At 39.6% G+C, this 24656-nt stretch overlaps 1 protein-coding gene across 3 annotated transcripts in view; it reads left to right on the top strand.

Moving 5' to 3' along the window:
* The window catches only part of POLR3B (RNA polymerase III subunit B), a 102287-nt gene that overhangs the window by 19884 nt on the left and 57747 nt on the right, over positions 1-24656 (top strand). For all 3 annotated transcript variants that reach the window (XM_077762003.1, XM_077762004.1, XM_077762005.1), the window contains 5 exons: positions 6246-6368; positions 11126-11245; positions 13028-13162; positions 21228-21389; positions 24110-24310. In XM_077762003.1, the coding sequence (XP_077618129.1) occupies positions 6246-6368; positions 11126-11245; positions 13028-13162; positions 21228-21389; positions 24110-24310 (741 nt within the window). The remainder of the gene's footprint in view (positions 1-6245; positions 6369-11125; positions 11246-13027; positions 13163-21227; positions 21390-24109; positions 24311-24656) is intronic.

The raw sequence follows: 24656 nt of genomic DNA on the forward strand, positions 1-24656 counted from the left end.
CATACATTAAGTAAGGTGTCCTTAACCAGAAAGCCACGTCAAACTAGGTTCTGTACTGAGGGTTGGAAGAAAATGTAACCAGAGGCCTGCAGGACACAAGTGCATTTCCCGTTGGAGCAGCGCTTCAGTATCCTTTCATTCAGGGTTTGCGGCGACTCCAGAGAGCACAGCAGCCCAGGAGACTCGTGCCCGGCTGTGCATGGGCCAGAAGTGAATCCTGACTAGGGGCCACAAGGGGAGAAAATAGGAAGAGAGCGTCTGAGATGGCGGTAACTAAGCTGGTTAAAAAGGAAAAGCATTTGAGTAAAAGCCTCAGTGGAGTAAGAGAGAAGGACTTGAACTTGTTCTGTTGGACTTGTGACCCACGATGGCACAGGAGGCGGGGGAGCACGGGCCTTTTCCTGTCAAGCTCATGTTGGGCGCTGGAGGGGTTCCTGGGCCACTCCTGGATATTGAGTACATGTAGATCAGCCAGGTTCTGCATTCAGGAAATAACTCAAGAAATAACTGCATTCTGAATTCAATTACATGCAGAAGGGTGTAGGGGATTTTTTTTTTTTTTTAATGTTTTGTGCAACTTAATGTGTTTGTAAGTTCTCTGAGATGCTGCCATTTATTTTCCTTTCAGGATGGTGGTGATTGACAGTGATGGTGGTGATAACAATAGCAGTGTCAGGATATTGGTGGGGAGGGCAGAGAGAAGTCTTAAATGTGCTTTTTATTATTTTTCTTCAAGGTTTATATTTCTAAAGCACGGAAGTAATTTTGGCTTTTCTTGTAAGGATCCCCTAGTACCCGTAGCAGTGTCTTATGTCTGTAGTGGTGGTTAGTGGGTAACTGTAGAATTACGTCTCCAGTAGAGGGCAGTGTGTTCCCATGCATCCAAAGGACTTTTATGGATGTTTTAGAGGCTTAAAGATGCATAGGACTGCTTTCCTTAGACCAAAAATTATACATTGATTCTAATGCACATAGTCTATCATTCACATGGAAAATACATCACTTGACACATGGACACATTAAAATCAGAAAAACTTTTTTGGCTGGGTAACAAAATTTCAATAAGACCGTTTCTTTCAATTTTGTTTAATATTATGTTGCAAATGTGTACATGTATTTAGAACCAACTTAAACCATTTTTAGAATTGGGCTATAAATTAACAATATGCATCTTTATGTAACATGTAGTTGAGATTATAAAACAGTCTCTGAATTGTACAAATTTAGAAAGCCACTGAGAAGTAGACTTCCATTTTCGGATATATTTTTTTCCAGGCCCTTTTTCCTTTGCTTTTGAAATATACACATGGATTTTATTTTAGTTTTTTTCCTTCACTTACTAGTGAATTGGGTATAGCTTTTCGTATCTGTAAGTACAGATCTACATCATCATTTCTGGCAGATGTTGTACAGAAGTTTCACGTGGGTGGGATAATCTATTTAACCAGTTTTCTATATGATGACATTCAAGTGCCATTTTTTTTCCACCAAGTGTTCACTCTTCTACACAGCCATGGGTGCTCTTCCACATACATGTTTGTGCATGTTGCTGAGTACTTTGTGGGACTTAATTCCTGGGAGTAGAATTATATTTGTTTGTTTGTTTTTAAAAGCTCGGTGCATGTTGCCAAACTTTCCTCCTGAAACATAACCATTATATTCTAATCAGCCGTATGTAAGATTTGAAACAACCATTTAAAATTTTTCAGTTTAAATAAACTAGATTAGTCGCAGATAGTCACGTTTTATGGTCTCCTGCTAGAGGGATGTTTTAAACAGCCTGGTGGAACCTTGTTTGATAACTTCTAAGGCTTTTCCATCTGGGGAGCAGCTCGGACTGTGGAAGAGCTTAGCACCAGACGGGCTGCATTCCAGCTTCTCCGCTTGTTAGCTGTGTGACCTCAGACAGACTTCCCTGTCTCCTGGAGTCTTGGATAACTCCCCTATAAAGTGAAGATTTCACCTGAGAGGGCTGTTGTGAAGAGCTGAGGAGATCGCATATATTTTGAAAAATGGATGGCCTAGAAGGAAGATACTGTTTCTCTTGTCTTCGCTCCCCTTACACAGGAGCAAAGTAAACTGGGCGACCAGGAAAGTCACATCATTTCTCTTTTTGTGTTGTGTGGCCCTAACACAGACCTTGACAGTCATTAGGACTTGATGGTTGTTGATTGTAACCAACAATTGGCTAAAAGTGACAGAAGCGGCAGGGTTCCCAGGTCCCACGCTGGGGCTGAATATGACGCTAAAGCTTTCAAGGCCTAGATCAGCCTTATTTATGGACCTGAATCACTACAAAGGTTCTCCTGCCCATGAATCTTTCCCGCTTTACATTTTGTATTCCCAAGTATTCAGCAGTTGCACTGCGATGGCCTCTGTAGTCTGAAAGTTTTTACAGAAAAGAAGATCAGATTTCAAGGGAGCTGGGCATTGTTTCTTGGAAACCAACTTGCATTAAAATTGTTGATCTCTGAAGAGGAAAAAACTGCAGAGTTAAAGAGGGCCATCAGTTCTTTTATTATCTGCTAAGACCACTTTGAGTAATAATAGATTGATTTCTGTCTAAAGAAAGATTAGAGATTTCTGAATGTTAGGTATTTGAAGAACTTAATCCCTTTTCCCTCTTTCACCTGATCTATTTCAGCATATCACAGTCAGCGGGCAGGCTTTTCTCTTCTGCTCATTAGTGTGTTCTCTCTCTCTCTTTAAAAGTCCCACTTGTAGCCACACTTCGTGGCTATCCAAGAGATTTCACGCTGCTTTTTAAAGAGCATAACCCCTTATTTTTGTTGCATCTTATTGCTCATGGCCAGACTGGGTGACCTTCTGCTGAAACGTATTATCTCTGCTACTTCTTCATAAGGTTATTATGTAGCATTTATTTCTGACTTATTAGGTGAAATGATTTCAGATATCTGGAGTACAAAGAGTTCTGTATAAGCTAGTTTTCAGATGTCTAAATTAGGTCTCTAAAGCAAAATGGTTGGGTATTTTGCTATTGTTTCCGTAGCGGTATGCCGTTTATTTGTAGCTGTCACATCCCAAGGGTAAACAGTCACAAAATCAGTTTGGTCTTTGGAGCTAGAGTGCTTTTGATGATAGCTTGAGTTAATCACCTTGTGGTTCAGAGACCCAGTGTAGGAAGAGTTCAGTCCTTGTAGAGCAGAGCTTTGCCACTGATGATTCTTTCTGCACATATGGTGTCATTTACCATGTGCTTGGCATATCTTCACTTCATGGCTTAGAAATATTTGGAGGGCCTAAGCGATCTGTTTAGATCCATGTTAGAACACTTGATAATTTTATGCAGTTTTCAAATCACTGCTTTAGATTCAGCCTTGGGACAACTCGAAGCAGAAATCCGTATGTCAAATGAGGAAGGACTTTTTCATTATTATTAAACACCAAAATAGGCAATGAAGTCTATGGTCTTTCCCCTTTGGAGATTGCTGAACTAAAGATTAAGTATTAAAATGCTCCAGGTAGCCTCAGTTCAGAAGGCTTAGATGTTGACATGCCTAAAGAATGGGGGCAGATCCAGAAAGCTGCTGCCAGTTCCGTTCAAAGATTTCTGTTTCTGTCCCAGTGAGACATTTGGATGTGCTTGGTTTGGCAACTGCCCGTATATGTAGCTCTCTTAGTGTTTGCACTTTTTTCTGAGAGGGAAGTATATTGGTTACACAGTTTTATTAGCAAAGATTTTAGAGAAGGGTGATTGAATTCTACTGCAGACTAGTTGCCCTAGTATTATTTTTCTTTTATTTTTATTCCGTTGAAACCCATGTAACAGTCTTTAAAAAAAAAATGTTTTTGTCTTAGGGAGCAAGCACGTGTGCGAGAGAGAGAGCGAGCGAGCGAGTGCGAGCATGTGAGCGCAGGGGAGGAGGAGAGAGACCATCCCAAGCAAGCTCCACACTGTCAGCGTGGAGCCTGATACAAGGCTTAGTCTCCTAAACTGTGAGATCATGACCTGAGCTGAAACCAAGAGTCAGACGCTCAATCTACTGAGCCACCCAGACGCCCCAGAACCCATAGAGTATTCTTATGAGATTGACAAGTAAAAGTTAATTTATATTAGCTTTTCAGAGAGAAATATTCTCTTCTGATATCTCTGGCTGGCTTTCTGCAGACCAAGAAAAAAACGTAGACAGTTGTATGTGCTTGCCATCCCCGTCAGAGTAGATACACTCAGTGCTTGTTCAAAGGATAATCTAGGGTGGTTGTGTTTTCACTTGTTTTAAAAATTAGAAGTGATCGTTTTTAGGATTTCTCACCTTTAATCCATGTAGTGCTAAGTGTTTTAACGAATTTATGTAATTTTTAAACAGTGGAGTTTATGCCTAGCATCCATATGAACAAATGCACCATATTAAATTAGAGATAAAAAGACATGAAAATTAAAGTATAAAAAAGAGATTTGTGTCCTGAGAGTATCTTTATTGTTCACTGAACAAAAACATTTTTGGACAAAACAAGTTATACATTTAAAAAGGTTTTTTTGTTCTGTTTTGTTTTAAGTGTCAATAGTGAATCTAATTCCAAAAGTTGGGTCTGTTAGTTTTTGTGCTGTGTAGCAAATTCAGCACAGTTTCTGTTGGTCAGACTCGGGGGTCGTTTGGCCGGGTGGCTCCGGCTCAGGGTTTTTCATGAATCAAGATGTTGGCCAGGGCTGAAGTCATCTGAAGGCTGGACTTGGGCGGAGGGTCTCCCTTCATGGTGCCTCCTCCCCACCTGCCCTTTCCATAGATGGCTCAGGTGTCCTCCTGACGACGCCACTGGCTTCCCCAGAGGAGCACTCTAAGAGAAGGAGCAAGCCAGAGGCCGCAGTGCTGTTTGTAACCAGGGCTCCAGAGCTGTCCTCTCTGGCTTCCACCTTTTTTTCTGAAGAAGCTAGTCATTAAGTTTAGCCTTCACCCGAAGAGGAGAATTAGTCTTTACCTTTCGTAGAGAGTGTCAAAGAAATCGGCGAACCTTTTCCACACTGCTACAGTTTGCCTAAAAGGGGAGACAGAGCATATATTTAGCTCCCCCCACAAAAGCTTCAGAAATTGCAGTAAGTTACACCTGCTCCTAAAGTACCCAGATTGAATGTCTAGATTAGAGAGTAGTCAGAGTCAGATGGAGGACTGTACAATTTTGAGTCCTCTTACAGAAATGAAGACCTGATGTGGACAGAGTGACAGGACAGTTAGCGGTTCTCAGGTCTGTCTGTGACTGTGCTTTAGGACGGACACCTCAGATCTCTTGACCTAGAGAGGTGCCCTGTCTGTTGTACTCTGGCTCATGTTCTCGATGTTCCTGACTGCAAATTGAGATTCAGTTTTCCTTTTCTCCCTCGTGTGTAGAGCTGGAAACCAGAGCCTCAAAACCTAACTGGACAGTTGTTCCTGGTTCTGTTTTCTCTGCTTAACTCAAGGAAGAATTTTAATGCAAACATAACGTTCCCCCTGACTTCTAAGAAGCAGAATCTTTCTCCGCCAGGGGAGGTTTAGTGAGATTATGCTCTATTTCTTGATCTGGCAAAACTCCAGGCAAGTGTGTGAAGGAGTGAGCCTTACAGCCATATGGAATCTACAAAGACCTGTGTTGCCGGCTGCCACCTTGAAGCACTTAGGAGAAGTGGGTTTCTTAAACCTCCTGAGTGTGTTTTTAGGTTTTTTTTTTTTAAACCACTTTTTAAAACCTGCATAAAGTATGGCTTGATATCTCCAGAATAGTGAGGTAGAACATCCTTTACGAAAAATTCTTTGAGCCTAAATGTGAACGATTTGAGAGTTCTCAGAAAAATTAGTCTTGTGACAAAACAAATTGGGGTTCTGTTTGTTTTCATCAATGTGTATTTTCTGATTACTGCCTTTTGGCTGTTTTCGGGGTTTTTTGTTTTGTTTTGTTTTTTGTCTTAGTTTTCAGTTTGCTTTTGTAATTGTGACCAGTGTCTCCAGTATACCTTCCTACCTCCTTTATTCACGATGAAACTCCTAGGATATTTAAACATTTTAGAAGACGACACCCATGCAAAAAAAAGTGCTTGAGAATGTTTGTTTTCATCTTCCGAATCGAAATTTCTGTTTCAGGTTCTTCTGCAGCTTGCGCGATGGCTGCCAATGCCAGATGGCACCGTTTCTGAGAAAAGAGCTAGCTTTTGCTTAGAAGTAATACCCACAAACAATGCCGAATTAGCATAAGCAAATGTCAGTGAGTTAACACAAAGCCAACACTCTTTCTATCTTTTCTTTCCTTCCTAGGCCATGGGTGTTGAGAGTGACCAGGAAATTGTGCAGATGATTGGGACAGAGGAGCACGTGATGGCTGCATTTGGGCCCAGTCTGGAAGAGTGCCAGAAAGCTCAGATTTTCACACAGATGCAGGTGTGTCTTTTCATGTTGTCCTTTGCTATGAAAGGAAATTGGAGATTTAATGCTGCCCATGGATAAAGCATCGGATGCAGTGACTTCTTAGGGTATAGGTGTGGGAGGGTGCTGCGAAGGACCAGTAGAGAAGCTTCTTCGACTCTTGCTTTAAGAATTGGAGGAAGGAGTTTGCCTTGACAGATTATCGGCCTGTGGTGTCTAACTTGGAAGGGGGATATATGGCCAAGGGGCTTTTGTTCTGATATAATAGCAAGTGCACTTTTTTCACTTATTTGCCCAAGTGATACGTTTTTGAATTATAACTCGAGTGCAGAAGACTTTTTTTTTCCCCCTCCGCTCTCCTCAGTTTCCCTTTTATTCCCTACTTCCACTTGCTTTTAGTGTCCAGTTGTGGTCTCAGTCCCTTTTTCTGAATTACAGTATCATCAGCAAGAAAATCCAAGATCAGAAACCCTTTACCAGTACAGAGGTTTCATCGACCTGGGAAGGAACTCCTAGTTGGAACCTAGGGATTTTAGGACAACAGTCAAAGATGAAGACAGGGAGATACATATGCTAAACATGTAAAATGAATTGTATTTCCTGCCCTTGTGACAGGGAGCTCTGATAGCCACACTGAGCATGTTTAGTCCCACATTTGTAAAGTACTTTGCTAAGTGTAAAGTGGTGGTCTTCCTCACGGCCATCCTGCGGGTAGGGATTCCCTGCTATAGAAGCACTGTAGACAGTCCTTATTTATCCATATGTGCATTGTCTATTCTGTGGGTTACTTTCAACAAGTGTGTGTGTGTATATGTATATATTCATACACATATATATATACGCGCGTATATATATACATGTGTATGATTCCAGAGCACACATCAGTAGGGATTATTATCACTGCCTTCCTCTTTTTATGCAGTTAAGTAATAGTCAACTCTAGTTATTGGGCACACGGCATCAGGAGAAGTTGTTTGGATCTAGAAGTTTCTATCTTTGGTCCTTATTGAAAACGAAATATTTTGTGATTCTGAATCTTTGTTTCCAACTGGAATTGTGTTGCCCAAGGGTTCCAAGAACATGAAGAGGAAATATTAAGAAACACCCAGGAGTTGGCTCAGTGTGAGGAGACACACTCATTCCTTTAAAGCTATGTAGGGCTTAGAAAAAGCAGTTTACCTTAATGATACCTCAGTGGATTCAGTGAGGTCTGTGAATATTCATTTTATAACACATAGCATCATTGTTGCTCAGAGAACCCTGTAACATCGCATGGTAAAGCTTGTGTGAGAAGGCTAAATAGTGGGTGAGAAAACCATTTATTTTTCTTAAATAGGTGCTTACAGAAAGTGTTAGCTGAGAGAAGTTTAGTTAAACATAAGGGGACTATACAAACAGGAGGTGTAAGGTTGACATGGCTTGTACTCTTTGTGCTGGATTAGACCATTGATTAATTATTTGCAACCAATAAGAAGCTATAGAGACATGTATAATCCAGAATGGTTGGTAAGTTGAACATGAGTTTGGGCACTGTGGCTATTTAATGTTATTCTAAGTGAACGTGGAGCAGATACACAGTATATTCTTCTATAATAGAATTTTCAACAACATGGCACTCAGTGGATTGCTAAACACCCCCGTTGTGTTTGCGTTTAATGCCTCCCATCTCAGTCTCTCCTCCATTCCTTCTGCCCACAAAGCCTTTTGCTGGACCTTGGTCGTGGACATTTTCTATCATCCTTGTCAGGGGCTGTGGTATAGAGAGAAGAAATTATTAGCCTTTTGGAGCATAGGATGCACTTGGGGATTTCATCTTGGCCTGTGCATGACCAGATTGGGCTCTTACCCCAGCCCTCACACTGCAAACCCTTGGCAACATTATTAGTTGTTTTAGGGGAAAGCTGACTTTTGCTACATCAGAAGGGATACTAGGCTCCCCTGTGTTCCTCTGTTTTTTCCTCAAAGTGAAGGATTTTTTGCCTCTTTCCCAAGGGAACTGGAAGACCAAAATTTAATGAGGACAGCTCAGTTTAGGGAAGACTGAACTGCCTGTCTCTTGGCGGTTCCCACTGACTGTGGGCTTGCTTTCATTAGTTATTCGGTCCCCACTTACTGCTAGGTCCCTGTGACAAGGCTTGCCACAGTCTTAGTTTATCATCTCCTCTAACGGATGTTTAACTGAGAAGATCCTGGGTCTGATGTCCTGATCTTACCACAGAGGTTCCATTCAGTTCCTGGCCCTGAACTAGTCATTAGGAATCAAAGAAAAAGATGACACAATGTCTAGTCGGAGAGACCTACCCATAAATAGACAATTAAAATATGGTGTGGTCTGAACTGGAAGGAAAGCACTTAGTTCTTTATCCATAAGGAATTCAAATAGTACAGAAAAAAGAATGGGGTTAGGAAGGCTGCAGAGAGGAAATGATACCTGAACTAGGTTTTGAAGCACAGAAAAGAAATTTCCCAGGCATGTAACTGGGGACAGGAATTTCAAGATAAAGAATCAGGAATCCTAGCTCTTCCTTGTCACTGAAAGACAATTTAAAAAAACAAAAATGCATTTATTTGTTGCTACAAAATAATAAGAACCACATGGTCTTCTTCTTAAAGAACTTTTTATTACAGAACTTCAACAGATACCAAGTATACAGATTAGTATTATGAATCCTCATGTGCCCATCACGCAGCTTCAATAATTACAAACACTTTGCCATTCTTGTTTCATCTGAATATCTGCCTACTCCTCACCTGTTATTTGTTTAGCTTTTAATTCTTCATTTTTATATAGAATTTATGTATGCTAAAATGTACAAGTCTTAATTGCACAATTTTGCATACTTTAAGATGTAGAATATTTTTCCATTACCCCAGGAAGTTCCTTCATGACCCGTCTTAGCTACTTTTCACCTCCTCCTCTGATCTTCTTCCCCACTGTTCTGATTTTTCACCACAGATTAATTTTGCCTGTTCTAGAACTTTATATGTGAAATTATGCTGTATATGCTTTTCTGTGTCCAGTTTCTTTTGCTAAGCATACTGTCTGATATTTATCCAAGTTCCTTTTTGTATCATTTATCCACGCAGTTCCTTTTTATTACCGAATAGTATTCCATTGTGAATATACCACAGTTCATTTTTTCCTGTTGATGGACACCTGGTTGTTTCACTCAGTGTTATGAATAAAGCTGCTGTAAACATTCCTATGCAAGCCTTTGCCTGGACAGTTCAGCATTTCTCTTGGATAAGTACCTACAAATAGGATTGTTGGATCAAAGAGTCATTGTGAACGTAACTTACTCTAAAGTTGGAACTGCCACACCTTTTCCCAAAGCAGTTGTACCATCTTGCAGTCCCACCCCAGTGTGTGAGAGTTCTGATGACTGCACGCCCTCACCAACATTTGGTCTTGTCTGCCTTTTTAATTTTAACCATTCTGCTAGATGTTGAGTGATATCTGTACCTTTGTGGTTTTAATATGTGTTTCCCTGATGACTAATGATGTTGAACACTTTTTCATGGACCTACTGACTGACTTTCTCGGTGAAGTATCTGTCCAGATCTTTTGCTTGTTTTCCTTGTGGAGTTGTCTTTAGTGTTGAACTTCAGAGTCCCTTTAAAAAAAAAAATCCTGGACATAAATCCCTTATGTATCATAAGGTTTTTTTTTGGTTTGTCTTATGGTTATTGATTTCTGTCCCGTGTGAAGAAATTTTGCCTACTCCAAGGGCAAGAATATATTCTCCTGTGGTTTTTTTTTTTTTTTTCCCCTGGAAACCTTATGGTTCAAGTTTTTATGTTTCTGTCTAAAATCCACTTAAACTAATAATTTTTTTATTTGGTGTGAGGTAGAGGTCAAACTTAATTTTTTACTTTGTAGATACTTACTTGTTTCAATACCATTTGTGGAAGAGATTTTCCCTTGCTGATTGAATTGCTTTGGCACTTCTGTCAAAAATCATCTGACCATAAAAGCATGGGTTTATTTCTGGATGTGTTTTCTTCCGTTGATCCATTTGTCCTTATGCCAGTGTCACATTGCCTTTAGTGCCATCGCTTTCTAATCAAAAGCAGGTAATGTAAATCTTCCAACTTTTCTTTTTCAAGAGCACTTTAGCTATTCTAGGTCTTTTGCATTTCCATGTAAGTTTTAGAATCAATAGATTTTTGGTTTTTAAAAAACCTGCCACAGGTGTAATTGCCAGAAACAATCATGATGTATCTATTGGTCAGTTTGGAGAGAATTTTAATAGTAAGGCATCTTAACACTATTAAGCCTTCTCAGTCCATGAAAATTACATAATCCTCCATTTAGTTTTTATTTTCTCCCAGCAGTACCCTGTAGCTCTCTCGATAGAAGTCTTAATATGGTGTACTTCCTTTCTGAGGGAAAAGAAGTACAGCTCCGGAATGTTAACTGTGGACAATGGTTCTCTCTGGACGCAGGATTGAGGGCTGCTTCATACGTACAATGTGTATGTGTATACACGTGTAATCTGTTCATTTATATGTTCTAAATTTCCTACAGTGATCGTGTATCAATTTTGTAGTAAGAAAACAAACTATAAAATAAAGGAACCAGTGTATTGGGCAGCACATAATGCTCTTTGTCATTGATCTGTGACAAATGTTGATTTTTGACCAAGCCTCATGCAGCATCGTTTGTAACCAGGATCCTTGTCTTTTTGCTTATAGTGTCATGTATGGGCTGGTGTTTAATAAATTCCCTCCAGTGGTGTCATTCAAACATCATTATATTCTGTTTTTTATAGGCATTAAAGTATATAGGGAACAAAGTAAGGAGGCAAAGGATGTGGGGAGGTGGACCAAAGAAGACCAAAATAGAAGAGGCAAGAGAGCTCCTGGCTTCTACCATCCTGACGCACGTCCCAGTGAGTAGCCTGAACACATGTGAGCTGTGCTCATAGTGGGCTCTCTGTGCTGAAGAATTGTGAATACAAGTTTACATTAATCTGGTCTGTAAGAAAAGAGAGACTCTATAAAGGACTGGACTGCCCCATGGAAATCCTCTCCCATTTTCAGTGGTTTATGTGTACTTTGGGAATGTTAGCTGTATCCCATCATTATCATCATGTTTACTCTCTCGTGGTTCTTCTTTCAACCTAAAATTAAAGTTTTTTGTATTCATACCTATATTAGTGCTGCTACTAGATTTCAAGGTTTTGAAAGGCAGAGATAGTGTTAGATGTTTTTATTTATATGTATAAATAAAGTATATTATGTTTTATGTTATATATATTTCATATATATGAAAATTTAAAAAACATACATATATATATGTTTTCACATATTTTTGAGAGCAGAGAAACAGAATGTGAATGAGGAAGGGGCAGAGAAAGGGGGAGATAAAGAATCCAAAGCCGGCTCCAGGCTCTGAGCTGTCAGCACAGAGCCTGACATGGGGCTCAAACTCACTACCCATGAGATCATAACCTGAGCTGAAGTTGGACGCTTGACCGGCTGAGCCACCCAGGCACCCCGATGGTATTAGATGTTTTTAAATGAGAAGAGCTTATTGGGCCTTGCTCATTTACTCTTTTTATTGTAAAATACATAACAAAATTTACCATTTTTAAGTGTACAGTTCTGTAGCATTAAGTGCACTCTCACTGTTGTGCTACTGTTATCATCCTTGGATACTTTTTAAAATACTGGATGGATTATTTTCAGACCTTTAATTTTATTTTATCTTATGTTTATCTTATTTTATATATATTTTGAATATTTTCTATTCCTTAAGATTTTCTCAGTAACATTTTTTTTCTCTTGTAAGAATACAGTATTAACAATCAGAATATGTGTTGACTGCTTATGTTATCAGTAAGGCTTCTGATAAACAGTAGGCTATTAATAATTAAGTTTTGGGGGAGGTAAAAGTTGTACATGGATTTTCAACTGTGCAAAGAGTCGCTGCCCCTCATGGCCTTTTAAAGGCCAACTGTATTTACTTTTTTATTAATCTACCATTAAACAGAGTTTGGCCATGAGGGATGTGAGCAAGAGTGATCATTCCTCTCCGTTTAATATAATGTTACTCTTTCTAAGTGATAGAATTATTTATTAGACATTCTTGTTAACCAAATACTGTAGTCTGGTTTATAATGAGTATATGTATTATTCACGAATGGTGTAATCTAGGGTTGCATACTCTCCCTTCAGGAGAGTCAGGGATCATAAAGGAAAGTCAGGATCTATGGAAGTGGAGAGTGACCACCGAAACACATTCAGATTGGGTTTTCTTATTTTAAAACACCTTGTTGGCTAAATAACATACAGATCTCTGGTTCTGCTGTTTGTATGTGGACTAATTCAAAGAATTAAAAAAATTCTTAATATCAAAGCTGGGTCTCAGTAGAATTTTAAACTCTGGATGACCATTTAAGAGTCAAGACAGCCACAGTGAGTGTCTCTGGCTCCCCAGTGCTTTTCCAGGCAGCCTCTCTGTCTCCAGCAGAGATGGTCTCTTGGACTGCCTCAGAGCCTCAGGGCCCAGAGAAAGGAAGTGATAACTGTGAGTCCATGGACCAGCCCAGGGAAGGTGGTGGGCTCCACCTCTTTAGGGAGTGGCATGAAATGTATGGGGAAGGAAGGAGGGAGTTGATAATGGCTAATGTGCATCCTCTCAGAAATTTTCTCTGACTCCTGATTTACAGGTTAAAGAATTCAATTTCCGAGCGAAATGCATCTACACTGCAGTGATGGTGCGAAGAGTGATTCTGGCCCAAGGAGATAACAAAGTGGACGACAGAGACTATTATGGTAACAAGCGACTGGAGTTGGCAGGACAGGTGATTTAATTACTTTATGTCTGCAGGCCTGAGCTTCAGGTGTTGGTATGGGGTTCAAGGTTTTTCAAAGCATGAATGCTTACTCAGAATCCCAGTATTAAATAAACGTGGAGCCTCTCTGGCCGAGGTGGGGTATAAGGGCTTATTTCACTACCTGCTCGCCCTTCCCCCACGTCTCCTTTGTGAGATTCATGAAAGTTTGCTCTGGCACAAAGTGTAGGCTCTAGCAGGGTCCCTGATGATCTGGCCCCATTGCATCTTTCCATCCTTGTCTCATGCCAGGGCAGGCCACTTACGTCTTCCCAGGCACTCTGATGCTCTTTCATCCTTCCATGCCTTTGAGTTATGCCTTCTGCCTAAGTTGCTCCTTCCCCATCTCCTTTTACCCTCCCTCTAGTGAGGAGCTGCTACCCATTCTTCATTCTTGGAGTCTTCCTCTTTGAAATCTCTGTGAACCCCAGGAGAAGTTAGTTGCTCTGTCTTCCAAATGCCAATAACACTTTTGTTCAGATCTTTATTTATATGCTAAAATATACATAATTCTTTACCTGCACGCTTCTTTCCCCCCTAGACATAGTATGCTCATTGAGGACAAAAATACGTTATATTCATCTCTCTAATCCCCCTGTAAAGTACTAGGCACCAGAGATGCATTGGTGAGTGACACTCAGGTGAGTGACACCTGCTCTCAAGAGTGCATTTTGGTAGGGGAGACAGTGAATAAGTAAACAGCAAAGAAATGAGATAATATTAAACAGTCATGTGTTTAAAGAAAACTCCAAACAGGCTAATGTTAGCGAGTTGGGGTGTTGGTGGAGGAAAGCATGTTACTTTAGTCAGCATGATCAGGAAAGATCTCTTTGAAAAAAGTGATGTATATTTTAAGCTGAGTCCTCAGACCTGCCTCTGAGACTGGAATGAGAGGAAGCCAGTCTCATGCAACCTCGAGAACTGCATTCCAGCAATAGCTCCTTGCAAATGTGCACATCCCTGCTTAGCTGCAGCACCAGGGGTTTGGAGGAGGGTCAGGGCAGCTGGGGTGGTGCGTGAGCTAGGGCAGGGGAAGGTGCAGAGGACTCTGGAGAACTAGCCTGTGGGCCGTGGAAGGGGGTTTGGATTTAGTTTTCCATGCAGTGGAAAACCACTGGAGAATTATAATCAGGGAAGTGACATGATCTGATTTTTATTTTAGAAAGAGCTGATTTGGAGACGAACAGGCCAGGAATGAACCAGTTAGGAGGCTGTGACTGAATTCCATCTGACAGATGATGGTGGCTAGGATAACATCTACTACAACTAAAACTTAAAACTAGGATTAAAAAATGACAGCAGTTTTAAGTTTTGGAAGAAGGTTAGTGTCTGGACTACTGAGGAAGTTCTGTGTGGTTCATGGCTGTGCTAGCAGGTGGGTTTTCCACTACCTTCAAACCGACCTCTGTTCAGAGTATTATGGGTCTCCCCACCACCATCATCAGTCCCAGTTTTTACAGTTTTTTAATTGGAAAAAATCATGCTGTTAAATGTGTCCATTAAAAAATTGTTGATTGTTTAGAAGCATAAGGAATGGAGTCAGGAGAGGAGAGACTATCCTGTTGCTTAAAAAATTAGAATTAAAAAGAGGGTTCCCGTGTGCAAGAAAACATTGCTTTATAAACAATGTAAAGACATAAAAGGCATTGTGTTGGCAAAAATGTGTAAAAACAATAGCTGCTAATTTCACACCCCGTGGGATGAGGGAGTATAAATGTGCTTCAGCTTTAGATAACAGAGCTGGATCCACTGGCCAAGTGGGTTCACAGAGCTTTCCCTCAGTCTCTCTGCCACCAGAGGGCTGGCAGGCCAGCCGCCAGTAGAGGTGTTAGCAAAACCTACCGATTTCAGGCTTAATCTTTTCACCTACCTTTTCTTTTTTGGTAATGTGTTCATTATTTGCTGAGCATTACTCTATTCTTTGTCTGCAAATTTTTTGTTTCTAATGCAGCTCGCTTTGTATGGGTGAGATATGGAACGGCACCAAAAATCCGGCACCCTGGAAAGCCAGGGATTTCCACCCTGTGACAAAAGAATGCCGTCTTGACTTCAGAGATTGCCTAATCCCAGCTGTTCTGATAATGTAATTAAGGCTGCCTAATGTCTTTAATTTTGCAACCAGTTTGTGTGAAAAGGAGAATTTGGCACTCTGAAGGCTTAACACTAAATAGCAATCTCAAGGCGCCTAATTAGAATTCTCTGACATTAAGCTAATTGGTGAAACTGTATTTCAGCAGCTTAACTTCTTTATTAATTTTTTTTTTAGCATTTTCATTGAAAATCAATTGATGAGCTGTCAGCATTTTTTCCTTAAATATAATTTGCTCCTTAGTGTTCGTGTCGCAATTTGGCTGGAAAGCCTAATACTAGCCGTGAAAGGTGTTGAATATTATCACCGTTTCATCTCTTTTAATCATTTTACTCTTGACCTAAATAATGTGGTTTATTGTGTGACTTGGCCTTGTAGTTTCCTACTGCCCTGTGAATTGGAGAACGTGATTTCTCTTAAACCGAAAATCTAGAGGTGGAGAGATTTAATGAGGCAGTAGTTCTGTGGAGTGTGTTCTTACGTTATACTTGTTTGGGACGAGAGGCGTTTCCTTGCGTTTGAATTGGGGGGCTACGGCAAATTCAGCTGGGATCTAAGAAACTTTGTCATAATTTGAGACACAAAAGTCTAAGTGTAAAGGACTAATTAAAATAGAGCTGAGCCTTTGTGGTTTAGGTTAAGGGCATTTGCTTCTGTTCAGGAGGCTTATTCAAGTTCCTTTTGCCAGTTTCCACAGGAAGTTGCTGCAATGGGCCTCTTCATCCCGTTCACCCCTCTGCACCTGCTTCCATTCCCATATTCTTTCCATGAGTGAAGCTGCTGGGTCTGAGTGGAAGAAAGGATTAAGCTCTCAGAGGAGGAAGTTTTCTTTTTAGAACACTTCTGACCTGGTACATTCAAGTCCAAGGGCCTGGCTTTCCTCTCTACAAAGTTGATTTTAGTAGAAAAGTGAAAGGACATATCCTAACTTAAAGGAGAAAAGTATAAAATCACATTCCACTTTGGAAATTCCTCAGTAGTAAGTAGCTCGAGGAGAAAACTCATTTGCTTTGAATATCTTCTTCAAAAGCTTCTTCTAGAACCTACCTATGGATTATAAACATTCAAGAATATAGTCAGTATGGAACTTAGATAATCTTTAGCTTACATGGTTTCGCTGAGTTTAGAGTTCTCCTTTCAGTAAATAATGCCCCCATGATGTTACTTTAATGTTTTTTTTTTTAGGTCACTTAGATTACAAAGACATCAAGCTTTTTTCTTTCTCTGTAAAGGGAAAAAAATGCCTACCAAAGGGGGGGGGCGGGGACTAGCGCAATTAATTGTACAGAGGAACTTAAGTGTTTGTAATATCTATTATATTTGATTATTGAAGAAGTGTATCTGCTGTTTATTTGTAGTGAGCCACCTGTTTAGTTTCAGGAACTTTTTATAGATGGCATTCTGGTTATCTGTTGCTGTGTTGCATCCTCTCCCAAAACGGTGGCTTAAATTAACAACCATTTCATTACACCTCACAGTTCTATGGGTGAGGAATTCAGGCAGGATTTAGCTGTTTGACTCTTCTGTTTTGCATGGCGTTGATGGAGGTCAGTTGGTGGTATTCTGCTAAAGGGTGTGGGAAGGGCTGGAAGACGGTCTTGGCTAACACCTGACCTTTCCAGTGTTGTGGCATCTGAGTGGCTCAGGGCTCAAAACACATGTTTCCTGTGAACAGAACAGAACCGGTGCAGCCTTAATGACCGTAGTCTTCAGCTCGGTCTGAAGACTTTATTTATGCTTTATTGGAAAAAGCAGTTTCAACCTCCACCCAGATTTGGGGCAGGGGGAGGACTTGGGCCACACTTCTCAATGTGTAGTTCAAGGGTCACCCAGAGATTGAGGCTCAGTTGACATACATGATCGGGGGTTTCCTCCCTGTGGTTCTGTGATTTTTCCCCTTTCCAGCTATTGTGGTAGCTCAGATCTTTTTCTTCTGGGTTTTCAATCCAGCAAGACTGGGTCTCTGAGTTTTGACTTCTCAGTGTAACTTGTACCCTTTTTACCAATGTGGACTCCCCTTAATTGAAAAGCTTTAAAAATGGGAAATGCACCCAGTGCCATTCACTTTTGAGACATGTTGGCTTTCCTCCAGTTTCTGCCTGTTTTTAGACGGCCTCCAATGACCTCAGATAGTTTTAATATTTTATCCAGAGTTTATAACTATTATCAGCAGGTGAGTCTTATCTGATAGGAGCTTCTCTACCAATTCTAGAAACAGAGCCATCCATGTCTGTTCTTATGACTTCCTATTACATCCCATTGACCTGGTTTCTGTGGTTATACTATTTCAGATAGTTACCATGGCTTAATATCATATATTTTTTATTATGTAATTTTTAACATGAAAATAAAAATTAAAATGTTACATAAATATAAGTTTTGAAGGGTCCAAATAAAATCAACACCCTCAGAGCCACTCTCTGACTTAAGTAATTCTTAATAATCAACCATTATTCAGTAAATAATGTCTATATAATGCCCCCATGACGTTACTTTAATGTTTTTTTAGGTCACTTAGATTACAAAGACATCAAGCTTTTTTCTTTCTCTGTAAAGGAAAAAAAAATGCCATTGTACAGTTTGCTGTTATATCCTATCTGGAAGAATATGACTAGTTGTATCTATATTTGGTGCCATGAGCATTGATCACTGAAAATTTGATCCCATGGTGTCACGAGAATTGATCATTGGGATCTTTCTCTCATGTGAGAGAAAGTCCAAGGAAATATCCAGTATTTGGGACCCTGATTCATTTGTGAAGTACACAATAAACTTTTCTCCTGATGGTTTTATTGAACAGCTGATGATGATCTATTTAATTATCCATTGTTTAATTAGGGCATGCAAAATAGTGATACTCTACTCTTTCTGCTTTTTTTAGCTAGAATTTTTCAATAAAAAATACTTTTCATTATCATCTCTTTGGTTACCCTGAGACATAATTTATATGGAAAATGCAGAATAAATGCTTGCTAGATTTTTTTTTTTTTAGCTAGTTTACAGAATATTGATTTAGCTTTCTAGTTATCTCCCCAGATAAAGGGTTTTTGGGTTTTTTTCTATCATCATAAACTTAGAAATTTTAACCTAAATGTTAGAATTACTGTCTCCATTAAAAAATAAAAGTCTGCTAGTTTTTTTTTTATTCAGGTTGCATTTGAATTTGTAGATTTGGGGGAGAATCAACATCTATACAGAGTCTTCTAATCCATGAACATAGTATATCTCTGCTATTGAGATTCTCTTTAATGACTCAACTTTTTGTATACTAACTTTGTATCTTCCAAACTTGGTAAACTCACTGGTTGTAGTAGGGTTGGTTTTTTTTTTTTTTTAAGACTCTGGGATTTTTTTTTAATGTGGATATAAGTAGTATCTATAAGTAATAACAGTTTTCCTTTCCAACACTTACATTTTTTTTTTCTTGCCCTACTGCACTGAATGGTACTGCCAATACAGTGTTAAATAGGAGTGATAAGAATGGGCATTCTGTCCTATTCCCCAATTTTATAAAGCAAAGCTCTCAGTTTCCTGTCCTTCCCAGTGGTATCTGGCCCCTGCCCTGTATGAGTACAGAATCCTTGACCTAGGCATGTTTCCTACTCCTCTCCCAGGGAAAGATGGTTTGGCTTCTCTTCCTCTTTCCTCTGGCCTTGTACCTTTTCCTGGAATTGGTGACCAGAGGGTTTACAGGCCTTCCTCCAGCGGTAGACTGCTGTTGCTTGTCACCAGATGCAAGGCTTATGGTGGGACCAGGGTTGCTTTCCTCTCCACTGTTAGGGACGGATGGCTTTTGCTTCTGTCCCTTTGCATGGAACTATTGGCCGGAGAGTTTCCTGACTCTTCACCAGTGACTTAAAGATTTTTGCTTCATGTGAGAGCAAGTCCAGGGAAATTGGATTTTATTGCTTGTTCCAATGAAGGAGTCTTTCTCTGGTCTTTTGCTTTACTGCAGTCTTCCATGAGCACTCCACGGCAAAGAACTTGTGAGTACAGATCCTCTTGTGTCTGAGGCTCTGAAAGAGTCTAAGCTTCCATGGTAGCCCACATTTGGCTTGTTGGAAGTCCTTAAAATTTTGACTGATTTCTTCTATGGCAGACATCTCTGTCATGTGTCCCATCTGTCTTTGGAGAGACTGTCACCCTTTGTCTTCAGCTCATCTGGATACCTTGCAGCCTTACCTCTCTGTTGGACCCCAGAAATGTATGATTCTGTAGTTGATTTATCTCTTTTTGTTATTAGAGTGGAAAGGATGTTGTCTTGTGGCTTTCTACATCCTACTGGATGTGGAATTTGCAAATCTTTCTTAAGCTCTCCACTCCCTCCTAATCCTAGCTTTCCTTCCACCTCTGCTATTCATCTGTTTCATGAAATCATTCATTAATCCTGTTTTCCAATAATCTTAGGTAAGGGATTAAACACTTTGATTTTTTTTTTCTCTAGCATTGGCTGAACCATCGTGTTTCAGACTTTACTTTGGTCTCTGCTGCCTTTACATCCTTCCTTCTCTGCTTATGTAGATTTATGCCCAGACCACTGGTCTGAGGATTGGTGTGAGTCTGTGGTCCAGTTTCACTGGTCTGGAGAGGGGAATGAGTAAGGATGGGTGGTGTGACTTTTATCAAGCAAATTGTATTTACTTTTTTGTATTTTTCTCCTGAGATTATTTGCTCTGCCACTTTTTGATGTTAAAATGTCCTTTTGAAAATGAGATGATATCAGAGTAAATGGGTATTATTTTATAACCTTTTTATTGAGAAATATTACAGAAACATGCATAAAACATAAATTTCAGTGTAATAAGTTGTTGTAAAACACTTTTGTAAATAGCACTCAGATTGAAAAATTTTCAACACTTTAGAAGTTCCCCACCCCCAACATATCCATACTTGATTGAAATCACCCCCCTCCAAGGTAAGACCCTTAGCCTGATTTTTATGGTATTCACATCCTTGCTTTTCTGTAGTTTTGCCATCGAATTCTAGTTCAGTTTTGCTGGTTTTGAACTTTATGTAAATGGAATCATACTATATATATATGTTATTTTGCGTGTGTCTTCTTTCACTCAGTATTATACTTTTAGGATCCAGCCATGACTTTGTGGTTAGTTATTTTTTTTATTCATTTTCATTGCTTTATAGTGTTCCATTATTTTGAGTATGCTTCAGTTTGTCTACATATTATTTGTATGGCTTTCAGTTTTTAGCGCATACAAATAATGCTGTGAATATCTCTTGTTCTGGTACACATTTCTATAGGCCAGTGATTCTCAAGATGCCCTTCCCCCACCAGCAGCTCTGGCATCTCCTGGGAACTTGTTAGAAATGCAAATTCTTGGACCTATTGAATTAGAAACTGTAGGGGTGGGCCAGCAATTTGTGTTTTAACAATCCTTGAGCATGATTACCATGCATGCAGAAGTTCAAGAAGCACTGCTGTGGGGGTGTACCTAGGCAGGAACTGCGGGGTTTAGGGAAGACTAGATTAGTGGCAAACTGTCCTCCGAGTAGTTGTAGCAATTTACATTTTTACCAGGGATAAAGGAGAGGTCCAAAAGGCACCACATTTTTTTGGTGTTGTGAGACTGTTTAATGGTAATTATTCTCTCCCCACCTCCCTTTTGGGTTTTAATTATCTTTATCTGTAAAATTAAAACTTAGGTCACTGGTCAGTGAAATCTAAAAGTCTGGAAGTGACTGGTCTAAATGAAATATATCTGAGTGCAGAAATCCCATGATCATTTTTACTCTTCCTCCCAGTGCCTAGCATAGTGATAAAGCGCATGGAAAAGTACATATTTATCAAGTTGAAATTTAAAATATTTTTTCATTGGTTAACAGTTTCTCCATCTTTTTTTAAAAAATGGTTTAATAATGTCCTAAAGTTTATCAGACAGACTAGTAATGCGTTTTGAAAGTTCACCATATACTTTTTTTTTTTTTTAGCTTTTATCACTTCTTTTTGAAGATTTATTCAAAAAATTTAATTCTGAAATGAAGAAGATTGCAGACCAGGTGATTCCTAAGCAAAGAGCTGCCCAGTTCGATGTTGTGAAACACATGCGTCAGGACCAGATCACCAATGGCATGGTGAATGCCATTTCCACAGTAAGTCTCCGTTCGTTTGTTGAGGCTTTTGTAACTTATTTATACCTCTATTCCGTGGAATGGAAATTAAAAGTACTTTGGGGAAGCTAGGTGAAAAAATAACGTTTATATTTAGAAGATGTTTATAAATCACACATTTTCTACCTTGAAAGACAGTCCGCAGTTTAAATGTTATCACTAGGAATCTTGTTACTGTATAACTTTATTGTCAAGTTATAGTCACTCTTCTATAAGGCAGTAAGAAACCAGACATTCTTACGTAGAGGAAAAATCTTTTAGTTTAACTGGGAATAGCCCTTCTTTTAAAGAATACTTCTTCCCCTTGTTTTCTCTAATAAAACTGACATATTGCAAGTAGGCTTATTAATGGCAGCATTTTGTCCAAAGCAGTAGAAAATGCTTGATTTCATTGTAGGTTTATGTTCCTCATAGGGCTATCAGCTGTTCCTCATGTGAGTGATGAATTCAGGCCTCGGCAGCTGCTGTGTATTCAGGGCCCCGGCTGTTCATAAAGGGTTATCAGATAGGTCTTTTGCTCCCTTTCTTAAAGCCTAACGACTATAGGTCTATCTGATGAAGTCTAGTTGTGTTTTGTATGCCAGACATAAAATTAGTTTTATAGATGGGAGTTTGCCCCGACAAAAGGATAGTGTGCTAGAACACGTTGATTCCCTTAACAATGAAAGAATTAGTGGCAGACTTGCTGCTGTTCTTGTCTTTAGAAACTAGCTAGTGGGTCTGCGTGAACAGCCTTTGCAGTGACAGCTATATCTAACTTGACGCGAGCTGAGCCTTTGTGCCTGTTTAGGCACGTTAAACTCTTGTGGCCCAAGCTTGTGTGAAAGTAGATTCCCTGGACATTTGAAGAGAAGCCTCCAAAGAGCACTTGAACGCACGTCAGTCAGAATTACTTTTCCTCGCTTTCTGACCCATGATTTTCAGGTCATGATAGCTTTATGGAGTAGTTCTTCAGCCCCTTAGTGACACTGCTTTACCTCCTGGAGAAGCCTGCTTATTTGAAAAAGGCTTGTTGTAGGTGTACCCCAATCTGTAGGCGGCCAGAAAAACTTCTGTGTTCTCTTCTAAAATCCTGTGTTACCGTTAATGGAATATTTTCAGCAAATGCGTTTTCTCAGAGGAGCAGTTTTAGGCTCCTTGTCTGTTCCTCTCGTCTCCCTTCTTGTATTACTCCTGCAGAAGTCCAGAACAGATCCTCTGTGGGACACCTTGGCTTCACTCCCCATCATCTACTTCCCGTTTGCCAGCAGCTGCTGCCTTATGTTAGCTCTGTGCGGAATCTTTATTTACCTTCCTCACACCTACTCTCTGGACATCAGTCCGTTTGCTAGGTTCACCCTCATTCAGAGCAGAAAAGGAGTTAACTGATGAAGCATTGTAGAAAGTTCACTTGTGGAAGAAATGTGTTTGCTCTGTTTCTTTGCTTTGTAAAATGCACAGTTTCTTCCTAGAATTTAGCTCTTTTATCAAGAACTCAGGTTTCTGCAGTGATCTTTACTGTAATAACAATTAAACATTAGCTTGTGAGGGAATTCCCCCAGAGTCACATATTTTAATTCAAACAGATCATCTTATCTCCTTCTGAAACTCTAGCAGGTTTTCTCCCATAAGGGTTTTTAGCTTGGGATCCGTGAGTCCCCCCTGTAAGTGAAATGTTTTAAAATTTTGTGTTCATGGTCCTACATGTTTTTCCCAGGAGAACAGACACCACTTTTATCAGATTCTCAAAAGAAAAATGAAGACCCACCATTCAGCAGATGTAGTCCTTTCTTTTGAATCAGAAAGATTATTGAATCAGTATTTTTTTTTTTACATTTTCTACTTTACTTTTCTACGCATAACTGTTTTCTACTGCTATTTCATGTTAGCATGAATTGAAAATTTATTGCTAACCTTCATCTTTAAATTATCTTTCAGAATATTTAGTGTATATATTTATTTGATACAACTATAAGGTGATATATTTAATATATCCCTTCTTGTAATGCAGTATATTCAATGCAAAGGAGATAAACTAACTTTAACGTTGAAGATTTAAAAAAATAGTAATGTTCAAGATGTGTTTCCCGTGAATCTATTTTAAGATTGACATGACAGCCACAGAGGAAACGTAATATTTTTTCATATGAATATATATGAATTTTTCAGCCTTGATTAAGAAGCCTACAGTTTATTCATTATCCCTGATAACTGCTATTGGAGTCATTTTTCTGATCCTTTTCTATTGGTATATTTTCCTCTAATTAAGACAAATTTTGGAAGACATCCAAATAATGGCACATTCCAACATGAAATTATCTCTGCACTTCCAGCTACTTTTACCTTAAAATATGTGTAGAAATTGCTAGTGTTCTGTTAATTAGCTTATTGCTTCCCGTGGAAGTCTCTGCTGGAACTGGCTTGCTCAGGATATAATTAGTTCTTCAGACAATAACTCCTATGACATGGTAAGGCTGATTCATCACAGCATTCTGGCCTGGTTGCTAGACATAGGTGATATTCATTAAATCCCTAGAGAAATCCTAGGGAGTGACCAGGCCAGATTTTCATTTTAATTATGATACTTTGATTCCTGAATATGCACCGTGGCTCTGATTTCACAAATAGTTCTTGTGATGAACTTCTCAGAGTGGCTGAAAAGTCTCAGGCAGCATACAAACGGATCAGGGGTGGTCTTTTTATTTTATTTTTTTCCTCTACAGGGAAATTGGTCTCTAAAGAGATTTAAAATGGACCGCCAGGGTGTGACTCAAGTGCTGTCTCGCTTGTCATATATATCTGCGCTGGGCATGATGACAAGAATCTCTTCTCAGTTTGAAAAAACAAGGAAAGTGAGTGGTCCTCGATCCCTCCAGCCATCTCAGTGGGGAATGCTCTGTCCTTCAGACACTCCTGAAGGAGAGGTAAGGGACCCAACAAGTCTCTGCTGTGTCAGAGGTAGTATCTGTTGGTGGTGTTCTGACTCTGCCCCTGTTCCCCCATATCCTTTTGTTGAGCTCAGTCACTCTTTGTCAGAGAAAACATTGACGCAGCCTGTCAGGATGACCTCAGTGTCGTTCCGAAAACAGTACCTATGGAGGCATTCGATTTAGTACCTCACCTAAATAGATACACGGTCCCAATTTCCTTGCTTGTCTTAGCTTACTCCAAGAGCCAAACCATGCAATGAAGAAGGGATAAGAAGGTGAGGGGACATTGGGAGACCCATCACCTTTATTCACGAGAATCTCTTTTTAGACAGCTCCTTAT

The sequence above is a fragment of the Crocuta crocuta genome, unplaced genomic scaffold (assembly GCF_008692635.1).
Source record: "Crocuta crocuta isolate KB4526 unplaced genomic scaffold, BGI_CrCroc_1.0 scaffold193, whole genome shotgun sequence".
NCBI lineage: Eukaryota > Metazoa > Chordata > Mammalia > Carnivora > Hyaenidae > Crocuta > Crocuta crocuta.